The following is a 17,189-nucleotide window of genomic DNA, read 5'->3' on the forward strand; positions in this document are numbered from 1 at the left end:
CTTTGGAATTGTCATCTTGAGATTTTACCCAACTGTTATCTTTAATGCTGAAACAATTATCAAATTGATTGATCTGGTTCAATTGTCACCATGCTAATCTTAATTCTATACAAAGTGTGTGTTTTGTATGAGTAACGAAAAGGAAATGGAATGTGAACAAATAAAGAGAGGGGTTATTATAAAGTGTAGCCATTATTTATTGTTTGATATGCACTTTGGAGGCTTGGAGAGGTAATAATTGAGAGTTAATGATTACCCCTAGGAAATGGAGTGAATTACAATTAATCCAAAACAATAGGTAATGAAAATGGTTAATTGATTCTACGACCACTACTTAAAAAAACCAATACCAAACATGCCTTATTGTTAATCTTGTTGTGTGGTAAATAAAATTTTGCATCAGTGGAATGTCACAACTTTTAGTTAAAATTAAAACTCAAGTTTGATTCTTAACCCCAGAAACATGGGAAGACAAACATATGTAACCAGTAAAATCCTATGATACATTATTATTTATTTAACAGTAGGGAAGTTAAACCTTCACACTGTATTTATCTTACATTTTTGACATACTTATGTTAACCATGCTTTAGAGGCCGGCAAACTCCAAAAGTGAGATCAGGGCATTCTGCTGTCGTTTAGGCCCGGTCATGAAGTAAGATTTCTGCTGTTTCTGAAACATCTCTTCTACCTCTCTTGCTGGCATATTGAAAGATAACTCCATCGCCTCTTCATCTAATTGATTTATGATATTGTCCTGCCCTGATCCAATAAAATACAAGTATAACATTAAACATACATGAACCTTCATCGTTCTTATCAATAAGGTTGTAACCAGTTTAATTACCTGCAAGGAAGTTTCTTTGGTTGTCTTGGGCATTAATACCAAACCCAATGGTTCTAAGGCTCTCATTCTCTGATGCAACTAAAGCAAGTGGGTGGCCAGCAGGAACTACGAATACATCGCCCTTAGACAAGGGGGATCTGACTTTCTCATACCTCTGGCTGCTACCTTGTTGTTTCTTATTACTTTCATTTTCCGAGTGAGGGCGTGCAATTTCAAAGTATCCACTCCCTTCCTCCACTAGCACGATATAGGTTGTTCGAGAATTATAGTGCGGTGCCATCATTGACCCCTATTAATCAAATAATTAAGCTTATTAGAATTAGCTCATTACTCTTAAACATCATCATCAATTTGCAAGTATAAATATCCTACCTGTTTAATGTCACAGTAAGCAACCGAGACATCAAGATCTTCGAGTAGTTGATAATCATTTGGAGTAACTTCATAGAACTCCCCATGTTCATTAGACATTTGTGGACGTCCATCTAACAAACTAAATGGGCCTTTGGATGCTCCAAATTGTCGTCTAGACATTCCATGAGCCAACGCTCTCACTTGCTCTTGACTGGCTTTGACGATCGTACCTTTCTTCTGTTGTTTTAACAGCTGCTCAAGCTGCTCCCTTGGTATCTAGCAACAAAGTTGAACCATGGAAGATTTAGCTTAGGTTAAAAAAAAAGAGTAAGATGAAATCGACTAATGGTATAGAACAAACATTCATAGCGGCTTGAAGGATTTCTGTACTGAAGCTGTTGAGGAACGATTTGGACTCTTCACCACCAATACCAAAAAATTGCTGCATTGAAAGGATGTTAATTACATACCTCACCATATACCATTACATATTTATATTTCAATAAATCTAAATCTACCCCGTAGCAGTGATACAAAAAATGTATGCTATGTACCTGATAACGACCAGGAGTATTAACAGGGCGTAAAAGCTCAGCTATTTGCAGCTTCTCAGCTTTATGCGTACTAGTTAAGTACGCCGTGGTGCCAGCAGGAATCATCAGCACATCCCCATGTTCAAGATTAAAGGTCTCGCGGTTCTTTTGCTTCAAAAATGTCACAGTTGCCTTTCCTATAATTTAAGCCATGACAGTAAGCATGTAAAAGTTGATACAGGAATTACAAACTAAATCAGCCATAGATTATACGATTTTGTTGCAAGGAATTTAATGAAGTATATACCTTTAATGATGAATAGAACCGAGTCAGCATCCCAATGGTGAGGAAGCATGAAAGTGTTGGGATTCGCCTCGTAGAAGCCAACCCTGAATTTGTCAATGCCGAGGAGGAGGTCTGACTTCTCTGAGAATCTTTGGAGTACCTTCATGTGTCCTTCTCCAGTTGCATAGCGAGACTCAAAGCTCTTAGAGTCAAAGTAGTAAGGGTTATCACTCTCTTTGGCTTTGTTGTTGATGTTGTTGTCGAGGCTATTTAATCCTTTTCGATGGCCTCGTTCACCCTCACGGCGCTTATGCCCTCCCCTATGCTGATCGAATTTTTCTTCACAACGCAATTTGCATTGCCTTTGTCGTGGAAAGCCTTCCTCCCTGTCCTCACACTTTTTCAGACAATGTGTGTAATCATGTTCTCGTGGGTGCCTATCCATCAATGAGTTCAAGCAAATTAAACAAAAGAAAAAAATGTTGAACATAATGGAAAGGGCAATGTGTAGATAGTCATAGATTCGTAACTATTCAATACAAATAACACATTGCCACAAAAATGTACGGAGTATTTCGTGGCTTTAATGATTAGCTATTTGACTTGTAAATAAATTGCATGCTACATACATTTTTCAAATTATACCATTTTCAAGTAACAATATGACCAATAATAAGTATTTTGGACACACTATGAAAAGAACTCACCCAATATTATAAAGGGTGAAATATGTAAAAAAAAAATTCCTATTTTGAAATATGTAAAAAATTAATTTTAAAAATTAAAGGTACTAAAAAAATTCAAAATTGAGTGCAAACCACGAGATATAATTTTTAAAAAATTCCTATTTAATCCCCTATGTTAATAATATGTAAAAAAAATATATATATTTAAGTGCAAACCACGAGATATAATTTTTAAAAAAATTAAAGGTACTAAAAAAATAACTCAATTTTGATTTGACGATCACAATTTCTATTTTGAAAAACCTTTAAAAAAAATTATCAATTAAACGTCTACAACAGAAGCAACTCGAGGCAACGCCCGGACTACTTACTAGTTAATATTCTAAAAGTAAGCATAGACAAATTTGTAATGTCAAACATGAACAACCTTTTAGAGAGAAACTAGTGAGTAGCCTGTTGCCAAAGTTGTTACCGCCAATTTTTAAAAAGCATTTAATAGTTTGTATGTGTTTTCAATGCTTTGTAGTATAGTATTAATTTGTGAGCAAAATTATAGCATAAATGAAAATTACAGATTGTTCTGTTCACCTTATTTTCACTTATTTTAGGTCTAATTACTTCAGATAAGTTTAGTTAATTTAAGATAAGTTCAGTTAAGTGCAGTAAAAAATAAGTTTATATTCAGTTAGGAAAAATAAGTTCTAATAAGGATTGCCCAGGTTCAAATTACCACTAAAATAAATTTTAATAAGTTTAGTTAAGTTTTGCTAAGTTTAAATAAGTGAAAATCAGGTGAATAGAAATAACACTCACTTAGCCTAGATTGTCAATCAAACAATAATAATCTTATAGACTCTTTTAGAAATGCTTTTTATAGATTAGTATATTTGATCACAACTCCTAAACTCATCAAAGAATAATCATAAACCATCGAAAATTAAAATTATAACAATGAAATTAATTTAGGAAGCTAAAGATTTATATATATATATATATATATATATATATATATATATATATATATATGTATGTATATATATATATATGTATGTATATATATATATATGTATGTATATATATATATATGTATGTATATATATATATATGTATGTATATATATATATATGTATGTATATATATATATATATATATATATATATATATATATATATATATATATATATATATGTATGTATATATATATGTATGTATATATATATATATGTATATATATAAAAGAGGGGCGGTATATTTTCCTTGAGGTTTCTAGAAAATCCTCTTCTTACTCTATATCCTTATTTTCCCTTAAAGACTCTCTTTCCTACTCAAAATAGCTGTTGACTATAATTCAAAACTTTTATTTAATCTTACTAATAGATAATTAAATATAATAGTGGTTAAAACTTAAAAGTTGAAAATTCTACAATGTCATTCTTTAAAAATGACACCACAATTTGTTGTGTGGCAAAATCTGATTGGCCTATATTTAGTATTCTTATTTTCATTTTAAATTATTTTTAATATCTATAATGTATTAAAATTGTTTTTTTTTTGTATTCTTTTTAATACATGTATTTTTTTAGAAATACATAATAATAAATGATGAAAATCTACTTTTTGTAATATTAATTAATTTGAAATTTATAATTATAATTAAAAATCACAAAATTATGATCGTTCATCCTTGTTCATATCTTTCATCATTGTGCATAAGGTTCATCAATGTTAATCAATCATATCATATATTAGCCCCTTATTACCAAAATTAATGTTAGTTGTTGATGAATTTGCAAGTCTGGATAAAAATTCGTAAAGAAATTGTGTTTTTTTTTTGTAGTTTTTGATTCTAGGTTTTCGTTCATAAAAAATCTCAACAACAATCTTATTTATAATTATTTGCAAATGACGGATTCCACATTGAATGGTTCGAAAATATGATTTTATGGACTGAAATTGTGTAATTTTGTAAAAAACAAGGATTATCAAGTTTGTATGTAAAAGATGAAGTAGTTGCATTTTTTTTACCTACCGCAACTCCTATTTGATCCGATCCGATAAATGTAATTAAGTTTTCTCGAACTGTTTGTGGATTAGGTAAGGACTTAAACTGTGTTTGGTCGTATTAACCTTATAATATTATGGATATGACAAAATATTAAATTATGATAGACTTTCTCACACTAAACTATAATTATATTTTACTTTTCGCAAATGATTTAAAAAGATAAAAATAAATTTTATAAAACTATAATTACGTATTCTCTAAAAAAATACATGCATTTACAATTATACATATACTCGGGTGGCCTACGCGCGCGAAACGTGCAAAGGGCTAGATCTTGCAGATAACTTGTATTGGTGTATATTTACACCTTTGGTTTGGGTGGTAGACCTAGTAGTTTTAATACGTACTATGTGGTGGCTTTGTAGAGGTACTAGAAAGTTACCAAAATATTTTATGACAATTTTCATTTTAAAACCCTCAAAAGTTTAATAGTGACATTTTAAAATTATTATTAATAATATTAAATTTGTTAGCGTACCTTCAAAACTTAAGCGGCAATTGTTGGTTTAGAACTCTTAATTGATTTCATGTTTCAATAATATTTAGTGTGTTTTTCTTTAAATGAATTGTTTGTGAGCTTTGGTTATATACGGAGTAATAATAGGTGCAATGTTCGTTGCCGCTAAAAACTTAATAATGTAAGCTTTTTAATGTTATACGACCATCTAGATCTATATCTAATACTAAAGCAATAACCATTTAGTTATATTTTTCCTCTTAAATTCTCTCCATAACTAATACCATTTTTAAAAAAAAAAAAAAATTATATTTTATCATCGATTTCCTTGATTAGGGATTTTAAGTTTTGTATACCTTTTTTAGGGAGAGTTATTTTTTTTATTTTTATTTATTTATTTATTTTATATCTCTTTATAACATCTGTTCAAATATCACTATTTAATATGAATCACATTCAAATTCCATAACATTGTTTATGTGTCATCAAACAATGTATATTTCAAAAGCTAATAAACCTTAACAATAGTTGCAATTAAAGGACGACAAAATTGTAAAAAACAGAACAACCACAAAGGAGGAAAAATAAATATTATCTTGGTAATAAACAGTCTCTTTGTACATACAATTTTTTTTCTTTTTAAATAATAAAAATAACATACATAAACCATTAGAATTTTTTATTCAAAAAAAAAACATAATTATAAGTTTTTTTGTTAAATTAAACTTTGAATTAATTGATATATGTTTAATGAAAAAAAAAGTTTAAATGTATTAATGAGAGTAAACATATTAATGAGGGTAAAAAAGTAAATATACATTTTTTAATACATTTTAATTTTATACATATTTTTAAGGGTATAGTTGGAAGCACACTATTCCTAAGAGCCATCTTCTACTTTTTATAAGGTAGGGATACAAGTATAGTAAATTAGGATTTTAAAAATAAATAAAAAAAATGATCAATCATAACATGACACATCATCATGTTAATTATGGTGTCAATGACATAATATACCTCCCTGGTTAAAATTGTATATTGACACGTGTGTAGTCAAACTGTTAAATACTTATTTAGATATAAAGGAAATACTCGGTAAGTCTGTATGTAAAACTTCTTCTGTTTTTATTGACTTACAACACACCTTTGGCACACATTTTAAGGGAGATATTAGACTAAGTAAACGGATAAATGAACTCACAAATTTTTGCCACCGATAGGGAGAAATGGATAAATTTTATAGCTTAATTAATTCGTCTACCTAGTCTAATCACCTTCTCGAAAAGCGTGATAAAAGGTGTGTTGTAACTATTAAAAACAGAGGAAGTACTTACAAATAGTAAGAGTAGTGTAAGACATAGAAGTGTTTCTTAAAAATGGAGGAATAATTGAACTACTAGTAGATGAAAAACAAGAAAAATAAAAATGATGGAATTGTTCATACCGTTCATGGTCTCCTTTCCCGCCATGGCGATCATGCTCTGGCTCTCGTTCCGGACGTTCATCCTCCGGCTCTCTTTCCCTTTCCCTTTCCCTCTCTCTCTTCGAAGCGGCCTCGTAATCATCTTGACACCTCGTTTGGCATTGCCATTGCTTCTTACCCGACCCACGGGCACGACACTCTTCTTGACATCGCTCATACTCCCTTTCTACATCTCTTTCATTCGCCGTCATTCCGGTGTTTGCTTCTATATCCACCCTATCCTGTTGGCATCTTTGCTTGCATAGATGCTCTTCGAAATACGGCTCTTGTCGCTGACACTGCTGCTCACACCGCCTCACGGCTCGTGTCGGGTCCCGGCTTAGCTCGTTGGAGGCCCTTGAGACGGAAGCGAATGCAAGTAGGACTGAAAATGCTAGTAAAAGTGCTAATGAAATGTTAGTTTGTAGCTTCATCTTAGCGGCTCTATGATAGATAGTTTAGCTATTAGTTTTTGATGGGTTTTTTTTATAGAGAAAAGTACTTTTTATAGAAAGAAATTGAAGAAATGAGATAAGATCTAATACTAGGATAGTCTTCACTCTTCAGATTTGTGGATATGTTTCCTGCTATTCTAAATTTGAAGTATAGTGGCAATTTTACTAGCATTTTCATAGGAAGCATGCATGATGACGAGTGTGTCTAAGAATCGAAGAGTTTATGCCACGTTATGAACATGCTACATACGTTTGGGTGCTAGTCGTTTTTTTTTTTTCTTTATCTTAATGTGGGAGGTAGTACTGTCAAATTTCAAACCGAAATCATTTAACTGCCCGAAACGAACCGACCCAAATGAAAACCGAACCGATTAAAAACCGTTTTTTATGAAACCGAAAACCGACCCGAACCGTATGTGAATGAACCCGAAACCGAACCGATCCGAATAACGTTACATCGTATAACAAGCGAACCCGTTAATGAAACGAACTAGTTATAAACCAAACTGAAATCAAACCGAACCGAAAAAGAACCGAACTGTTTCTAACCCGAAACCGCTTTCAACCCAAAACCGTTTGAACCGGGATAAGAACCGTTTATACCGAACTGTTAACAACCGGCAACCCATTTGCACCGAACTGTATATAAACCAAACCATTTATAAACCGAAGCGTTTGCTAACCGAATCGTTTATTAACCGGATCGCTTATGAACGAATCGGCTACAAACGGCTTACTATAAAGAGAATATCAAAATCAAGTAAAAAGGTGTTTTAAATGAGATTTAATTTTGCACACATGTTTACTATCGATCGAGCATTAAAGAATCAAACTAGTTATAAAGTGAACCGATAAAGAACCGAACTAGCTAGTTATAAACTAAACCGAAAAAGAATCGAACCGGTTATAAAATGATGAAACGAAAAAGAACCGAACTAGTTATAAACCGAACCGAAAAAGAACCGAACTATTTCTAACCCGAAACCATTCCGAACCCGAAACTGTTTGAACCGGGATAAAAATCGTTTACATCGAACCGTTAACAAACCGCAACCCATCTGCACCGAACCGTTTACAACCCAAGCTGTTTACAACCCGAACCGAATTAAAACCGTTCAAGAATAAACCAAAACCGAATCGAACAGATAGCTATTTGAACCGAAGTGAAACCGACCCGTAAAACACTTAAACCGATTTCAAACCTACCCGATTTAGTACCGAACCGATTTCAAACCAAACCATGCAAACCTGAACTGTCAAACCGTTTTGACAGTGCTAGTGGGAGGCCAATTGACTGAATTTACAGAAAGAAAAAAAAAGTTAGCGACAATTTGATCAAAGAAATTCTCTCCAGCGACAATTTATTAATAAGAAGTTAACTCAATACAACAACTTAAAAAAAAAAACAAAAAAAAAAACTCAAATGACAATGGATCCAAAAAATAAAAAAAATTCCTGCAATTGCTTGTGAATAATTAAATTCATTTTTTGGTTTTTTTTTTATATTTTTTTTTTATTATTATTATTTACTAGCTAAAGGCACATGCCATGCACGGTAAGTCTGATATTTTGAAGAAAATTAATTATATCCAACAAATAAAATTTGATAAAACATACAAATCAAGTATATGAAATTATAATGTCATAATCTATATTAATATGTAGGCAAAACAACAAATTATCTAAAAAAATAGATTATTTAGTCTACCCGAACTCGAGAATTTTTAGGCGGGGCTTGATCTGGTCTAGTGGCCATGTTAGTGAATTCTTATTTATAAATGCATTTTTAATAAACATCAAAAGTCAATCGAACAACAAACTAAAATCTCCACTAAAATTATCAGCAAAAGTGCAAACATACACATAATTACAAATAATATATTACCTTTATATCTAAAAAATCTTTTGTTAAACACAACATTTATTTTATAGTGTACTATATTCTATAAATAAATTTGTGATAATATGTACTTACAAAAATTGTAATTAACTCGAATATTTAGTTATATTGAATTGAAATAAAATTTTAGCTAGAGGTATTTGAAAAAAAAATTAAATGATGTTTTAAAGTAATTTTTTTAATATCTATTATAAGAATCAATTTATTATAATTTTTTTTGGCAAAATCTAAAATCTAATAGTTAAAAGGAGTTGAAATAATTTTTATTTTTTGAAAGAAGTTTAAATAACTATTTAGTGTGTATGTATAAAATAATTATAAACGCCAAATAAAAAGGTTTACATATTTTTCATAAAGATAATATAAAGGATTTGAAATGATATAATTACAGAATCATATTAACAAAAAAATTGTTAAAAAGGGAAGGGGAGTTTTGGAGGGAAAATACAGCACCAGGATGTGACACGTTTCACTCGCAGTGTCTGTTTTAGTACTAAGTTATTGATTTCCCCCATTTATTTTTTCGACTTATTTACTTAACATTTTTAGAGAAATTAAAATTGAAGAAAAAAGTTTAAATATTCATTTAATTTTCCAATCCCTTATTAATTAAGGACATTAAAATTAAAAGGCAAAAATAAAATTGGTAATTTAGGATTTAGTACAATAAAAAGGTATAAAATATTAATTGGATAGTTAAAATGGGAAAATCTAATATACATATATATATATATATATATATATATATATATATATATATATATATATATATATATATATATATATATATATATATATATATATATATTTTTCCCGAGTTTTTAGAGAGCCACGTAGGAATTAATTTTCTTAGCGCGCCATGTATAATTATAAATTTTAATTGTAGCCAATCAAATAAGAGATTATTTTTTTCTTTTAGAAATAAATAATTCAAATGTCATATAAGCAAAATTGGCGAATGATATTTTTATGTTTAAACTAATTAAATATAAAATTTTATCTTTTGATATTAGGAATTTTATCTAAATATATAACAAATTTTAGCAATATTTTAAGAAATTCAAACAAACCATGCATCACACGGGCTTCATCTAGTATATTAAAAATAAACACAAAAACGGATCAAAATAGACATTTTATTGGGTTCTCGGAAAAAAATATAATGAATTTTTGGTCTAATAATGTTGCTCGAGTTTATTATTATCTTTTTAACTAAATTATTTCAGTAATTAATCTAAACCATCTACTAGAATAATATAATAGACTTATTCAAAGGACACTACTACTTTAATTTCCCACTTCTCCTTCCGAACAAGTGTGTGTTTTGTGCGTTGCTCTTTCCGATATCATGTAAACCAACTTTTGTAAGACATGCAAACTTAAGTTCCTATCAAGCTCGAAACTCTGATAGTTTGAGTTCCTGACAAGTAAGTAACTACTCCCTTCGTTTTTTTTTATTTTTTATTTTTAATTTTTTATATGCATCACTTTGACAATAGCACTATTCACATACTATGGTTGACTTAATTTTTTCACCTCTAAAAAATAAATAAATGTTATTATATTATACATCATTAAATTTGTCATAATTCGTCTAGTTTCATAATATAATTTTGTTACATTTTTTACTAATGCACAATTAAAGATATTAATGGTCAAAGTAACGTCTCGGTAAATGTGCCGGTCAAACTGATGCATATTAAAAAAAAACAGAGGGAGAATGTAGGGAATATTTCAAGCATTATGATAACCCCAAACTTGAACCCCACTGTGATCATACACTAAAGTACGGTGGCGTTCCAAAGGGAAAGACAAAGAGCAAAAAGAGTCGCCAACAAGTTTTAGGAACTTGTAAACCCAAAAGACAATCCAAAAGGATCATCAACTCCATAAGGTCTTGAACCAAACAGGGTCCGGGGATGAGGGTACGAATCCAATCTACAAAAGAAAGGACCCGCCCTATAAAATAGGCCTCTACTTTGTTCTGCTCGTATTCATGCGCGCTTTTCGAATAACATACAAACATTATATTAAACCTACCCTGTTTATCTATGTTGGTTGAAATTAATGCACAAACAAAACTATTATTGGCGATCACTTGAGTTAAAATCACATTAGCCTAAACCAAATTATTAATTATCTTATTAAGCGTGATTTCAAGTACAAATTCCCTTTAACAAGCATAAAAGGTGTGATCAAGCAATAACAATAAAATATAGATATCAAGCAACATAATAATAAGCAAAATAACAATAATGATGATAATGATAATAGCATGATAATAACATGATAAGGCATAATAAAGCTTAATAATAATAGCAAGATCCTAGGCATGATACTAACAAGATTAATAACAAATCCTAGTATGTCACTAAACCATAAAGATCAAAGCTTTAAACCTAACATGGTACTAACATGATATTAGAAAAGAGTAAAGGCACCCTAAACATGATACTAGAAAGCATAAAATAACATCCTAACATGATACTAGGAATATTAAACATCCTAACATGATACTAGGAATATAAAACAATAATAAGCATGCTTTCTACATTGAAAGAGAGTAATAAGATTACATACTTTGAAGCCTCGTACCTCTTTCTAATAACAAAATACACAAGTTAGTAAACTTCAATGAAAAATAATAAAGAATAATTAAAGAATCAAATTGAAATCAAATTAAATAAAGTTTTGACTAGATTTGGACCAAACTCTCAGAAAATATTAAACCTTGCACGTCTAGGGCGAAGGCAACTTCGAACTTGGCTAAGTGACTCTAAGTCTTGTGAATGCGGAATATTGTATTTTATAAAAAGATTGGTTTAGAAATAGGGAGAGAAAGAATAAGCTATATTGCTTAGAGGGAGAATAGAGAGAATTGATGATGAGAGTTGATGATGAAAGTTGATCTTAGATTGATAGTTGATGATTAGAATTGATTGAGAGAATTGATGATGCTTAAAATAGAGATTCGGACCCTATTTATAAGAAAATAGACTGGAAAATCATAGAATTTGATAAGGAATAAAACTCCACTCTGTCGCTAATCAAACCGACCTTGTCGCCAAAGATTTATCTTGTCGCCAGGCGACAGAGTCTGTCGCGAGGCGACAAACCTGTCGTTTGGCGACAGAAACAGTTTTTGCGGATTTTGTTTTTATCATTCTTTTGATCTAGAAGTCGAAATAAGTCATATAATATGTCGTTGGAAAGATCTTGAAGTCTACTTTCTAATTCAATTAGAATCAGATTAAAATCTTTTGTAGATAAAAAGATATGGACAAAATAGTGAAATGGTGTTAGTTTTGGATAGAGTTTTGTATATCTTTCATATCTTTTTCGTTATAGCTCGGATTTATTATTATAATATATCATTGGAAAGATAATTTCAAGATCTATCCAACCATATAAAATTTGGATAAAATATATGAAGCACGAAAATAATATCTGACTGTCTTTGAACATGTTTAAATCCGAAGAGAATTAGGAAAGTTTTAAAAAAAGAAAGTTTATATTCAAATTAAATTCCATGATCTTATCTTTTCAAAAAAGGTTAATTAAGATATTTTAGAAACTTATAAAAGATTCTAATCAATCCTAATTAGTTTAGGAATAGGATTAAACCTTTGAACCCTCCTCATGATCATTGGGTCGTAGGTAAAATCCGGTTTGGGCCCAGTTTAGTATTTTGGCCATAACTTCCTCATTATTCATCGGAATTGGGCTTATAATATATCGTTGGAAAGGTCTTTTCAAACTCCATCCAACTACACTTTTATTGGACCCTTATCAGGGACCAAACTAAACTGAAATGGACGTTTTCATAAAATAGAGTGGGTTTTCGAAAACAGAATGAAGGATTTTAATAAAAACTAACCGCAACACTTGACTTTTCACACTTTCACTTTATTCGATTATGGTTCGACGCGAAAGGTATTCATCACTGGGTTTGGTTTGGGGAGACACAAATGGGTGTCTACAGAGAATAACTTAATTTCATTGACTGTCTGGTGTTCCACCTTGGTTCATAGACTTGTTCTAAACATAATTTCATGCCCAACATACTTACATGAATCATAGAACAATATACTTTTTTTTCTCCATATTCATGTTGTTTTTATGAAGATCTTGTTCTAAAAACTTGTATTACTCTTGAAGTATTCTGGAAATTGGGGCAATGATGTTCCAATTCAGGATCAGTAGGCCAAGCTCCTAACTAGAACTCCTGGTCTCTCTAGTTTGTTCCTTGCTGGAACTTGCATACGAGGTTCCTTTATGGAACTTGCGGTGACTTACACTTTTGTAAGGAAGATTTCCATCGTGTACCTGTTAGGGTACACCTCATGAACCTGTTAAGTAACATGCTCCACCTCTCATGGGAAAGTTCCTTCTGTTTTTCGTTGGATAATACCTTCATGTTCCTTTGTGGTTTGGTTCTCATGGAAGAACCCACTTTAGGTTTGATTCTTCCTTATTCCTCTTGAAATCGTCTATGTTCTAATTCTTTGACTTCACCTAATTAGAACATGTCTTCACATAAACACTTAAGAAAGCATTAGATTAAACAACAAACTGCAAGTGAGAGAACTAATCAAACTTAAAGCCACATATATAACCGTACACATACACAACTCATTTATACATAGGATACTTACCTCTCATGAAGCTATCTTATGCAAACACCTATTTACATAGTTTCCTTCATGTGTTCCTTATTAGTCATCATCTAGCTTAATTATCAAGCATAGCTCATCAGGCATAGCATCTTGTTCCAAGCATAAATTGTCACTTTTATGCACAACTTAATAAACATGTTAGATAGATAATCATCATTAGTTTACAATCAAAACCTAATTACTTAACAACAAGACCAAATAAGGTTTCATCTCAAAACCATATCGCAATAGTAGGAGTAGTCCCTTAGGGCCTGTTCACATTTACTTAATTTCAGTTCAATTCAGCTCTAATCAGTTCAGTTCAGTTCAGCTCCAATCAGTTCAGTTCATTTCAGTTCAGCTCTTAATTTCTCTTTCTCACAAAATATTCATTTCAGCTTAGTTCAGTTCAGTTTAGTTCAGTTCAACTCCAATTAGTTCAGTTCAGTTCATTTTAATAACGTGAACACGCCATTAGTCTTGTAAAGTGTTTATCTTTTTTTTTTTTTTTTTTTTTTTTTTTTTTTTTTTTTCCCTCCAATGTTGGACACTTACATGTGTTGTTTGGAAAAATTATACTTCAAACCCTCTCTTGTAGTAGTTTGTCTCAACTAACAAAGGGCAAGATGACTAGCTAGGTTTTGGTCTTTGGTGTCATGTGATTCTCAACTTATTGCTTTGTATGTCTTAGCTAGCTAGCAAAGTCTGAATTTTGTACGTGCGTGGAGGGTATGGACATAATACAATGAAGAAGCCTAGTAGATTTTCTTTGAGTTTAAACGGAAATGCATGATAAATAAATAGGTTGCAAACTTGGTATCCTCAAGTATACAACCATTCATATTCCTACCTTATAAAAAGTAGAAAATAATTCTTAGGAATAGTGTGCTACCAATTATACCCTCAAAATTTTGTACCAAATTGTGTGCAAAATGTGTATTTACTTTTTTACCTTCATTAATATGTTTACTTTCATTAATATATATATTTAATGCCTTTTTTTCTTTATTCATATATCATCAATTAATTCAATTTTCTTTAAATAGAAAATAACTCTTAGGAATAGTGTGCTACCAATTATACCCTTAAAAATGTGTACCAAATTGTGTGCAAAATGTGTATTTACTTTTTTACCCTCATTAATATGTTTACTATCATTAATATATTTAATGCCTTTTTTTCTTTATTCATATATCATCAATTAATTCAGTTTTTTCTAATAAAAAAATTCTAATGTTTTACACTTCATATGATATTATTATTATTTAAAAAGGAAAAAAAAATGTATATACAAAGAGACGGTTTATAACCAAGATACTATTTATTTTTACTCTTTTATAATTGCTCTTCTTATTTACTATCTTGTTGTCATGTAATTACAACAATCGTTAAGGTTTATTAGCTTTGAAATGTACATATAAAAAACGTTATAGAATTTGAATGAGATTCGTATTAAATTAAATAGTACAGTGATATTTGAGCAGACGTATGTTATCAAGAAGTATAAAGAACTTAAAATCCTAAAATTAAGGGAAATCAATCGATGGTAGGAAAAAAATGGCTGGTATTATTATTGAGAGAATTTAAGAGGAAAAATATACTTTATTAAGTTTTTAGCTGCAACATTTTACATATTACTCCATAGTCCATATGACCACAGGTCGTCCACATATCACAAAAAAATCAGTTGAAGAAAAACATGCTAAAAATATTACACTAAGGGCCTGTTCTCATACGTTGAAATTCAGTTCAGTTCAGTTTAATTCAGTTATCTCAGTTCAATTCAATTCAGCTCCTAATTTCTTTCTCTTATAAAATATTCAGTTCAGTTCAGTTCAGCTCAGTTCAGTTCAGTTCAGCTCAGTTCAGTTCAGCTCAGTTCAGTTCAGCTGAGTTCAGTCAATGAGAACAGGCCCTAAGTATTATTGAAACATGCACATCAATTAAGAGTTCTAAACTAACAGTCGGCGCTTAAAATATGAAGGGATGCAAATCAATTAAATATTATTTAATAATAGTTTTGAAATAACACTATCAAACTTTTTAGGGTTTTAAAAAATAATTGTCTTAAAAGATTTTGGTGGCTATCTTATACTATTCTACAAATTCACATAAACCAGATAGTGTACGTAACTATGTATTAAAATTACCATGTCTACCACCCAAATCAATGGTATAAATACATGCCAATACAAATTCTCTGCAAGAGCTAGCCCCTCCGCGCGCATTGCGCGCGTAGGATACCCTAGTAAGTATAAAAGTGCAAGAATATATAGAAGACAGACTTGGGTCCAACGCGAAGAAGGCTTGGGCTAAACATCATTTTAAGAAATGGAAAAATTGAAACAAATTATCCCGCCTTTGGCTCATCCTCACAATTTGAATGTCTGATCTAATGCCACAACAATATAGCATAGCACTATGCGCAAAAAACACATAGAAAATAGATGGAACTTCACAATTGCCAATATCTAAATGTTATTATTTGATATCAATTTCTTAACTTCCATCTATATAGCCCCAAATAAAGCCATAAAAAGCTAAAGACATACGGAGTAAAGCAAAGGATAGATTCAAGATAAAAATACAGTGAAGATTACAATAATGGTTGGATAGCCAATTAATATACATGAATCAGGAACAAAGATTGAAAATAAGTAATGGTGGAAAAGTATATAAAGAAGAAACTGATAAAAAAGTGATTTGTTTAATTCTTTTTTAGTTCATTTTCTTTAAAAAATCAAAACATATCAACGATTTACATTAGTCAAAAGAAATGAATGATTATGATTTGATATAATACACTGTCCCTTTAATTATAGATTTTTAATTTTCAAATGTTAAAAGATAGTTATTATGTTTTTATCAACCAATTAAGTTATGTGGTATAGATATGGGACATGAAAAGTGGGATAGAAGAATTGAACTTATTCTTTTAATATTTAGTTCCCGTGATTTCCTAAGTTACGTCATATATATTCCCTTCATCTTGTAAGTCCTGTGTAATTTCCCTATTTGAACGTTCTATAATGTTTTGTGCATTGTGCCCTATTTTATTTTGAAACACGCTTTTACTATTTTAGAACGTTCAAATAGGGAAATTACATAGGACATTACAACATGATGCATGGAGAGATTAATACTCCCACAGCTTTTAACAACTTACTCTACTTTTTATTTTTGATTTTTTAAAAAAAATTGTTTCATTTACTTAATTGGAAAATTTTTACAAAATTTAATTCATTTCTCCTAACTAGTAGACCCAACATAAATCATATTTTATTAATTTAATATTCTCTCTTGCAATTCTCTCAAGAGCTTAAAGAGATCTTGAGATGAAAAACATGAGAGTTTGTGTGAGAGCGTGAAAAACACGAGAGTTCGTGTTGGAGAATGTGTGAAGCTTAATCAAGAGAGTTCATGTAAGAGGAAAAAATGGAAAAAAAAAAACCTTAATTACGAGAGTTCGTGTCAAAGGAGAGGATGAAA

At 30.5% G+C, this 17,189-nt stretch overlaps 1 protein-coding gene across 1 annotated transcript; it reads right to left on the reverse strand.

Annotated features, from left to right (window-relative positions):
* Nucleotides 1-514: 514 nt before the first annotated feature.
* LOC145609215 (vicilin Cor a 11.0101-like) lies at nt 515-7,124 on the reverse strand. Its single transcript, XM_081664756.1, has 7 exons — nt 6,673-7,124; nt 2,042-2,457; nt 1,756-1,931; nt 1,563-1,643; nt 1,220-1,477; nt 848-1,136; nt 515-762 (listed from the first exon to the last, which is right to left on the reverse strand). Exons 1-7 carry the CDS (start codon nt 7,122-7,124, stop codon nt 590-592), a joined length of 1,845 nt encoding a protein of 614 aa, XP_081520882.1. The 3' UTR covers nt 515-589.
* Between the last annotated feature and the right edge of the window lie 10,065 nt (nt 7,125-17,189).

This window comes from Chenopodium album, chromosome 23 (assembly GCF_948465745.1).
Source record: "Chenopodium album chromosome 23, dcCheAlbu1.1, whole genome shotgun sequence".
NCBI lineage: Eukaryota > Viridiplantae > Streptophyta > Magnoliopsida > Caryophyllales > Amaranthaceae > Chenopodium > Chenopodium album.

Coding starts and splice junctions, on each gene's coding strand:
- LOC145609215 (XM_081664756.1), bottom strand. CDS start 7,124: ATGAAGCTACAAACTAACATTTCATTAGCACTTTTACTAGCATTTTCA. Junction 2,458..6,672: donor GGGAAAGGAGACCATGAACG/GTATGAACAATT, acceptor ATTGATGGATAG/GCACCCACGAGAACATGATT. Junction 1,137..1,219: donor CTTACTGTGACATTAAACAG/GTAGGATATTTA, acceptor TTTGATTAATAG/GGGTCAATGATGGCACCGCA.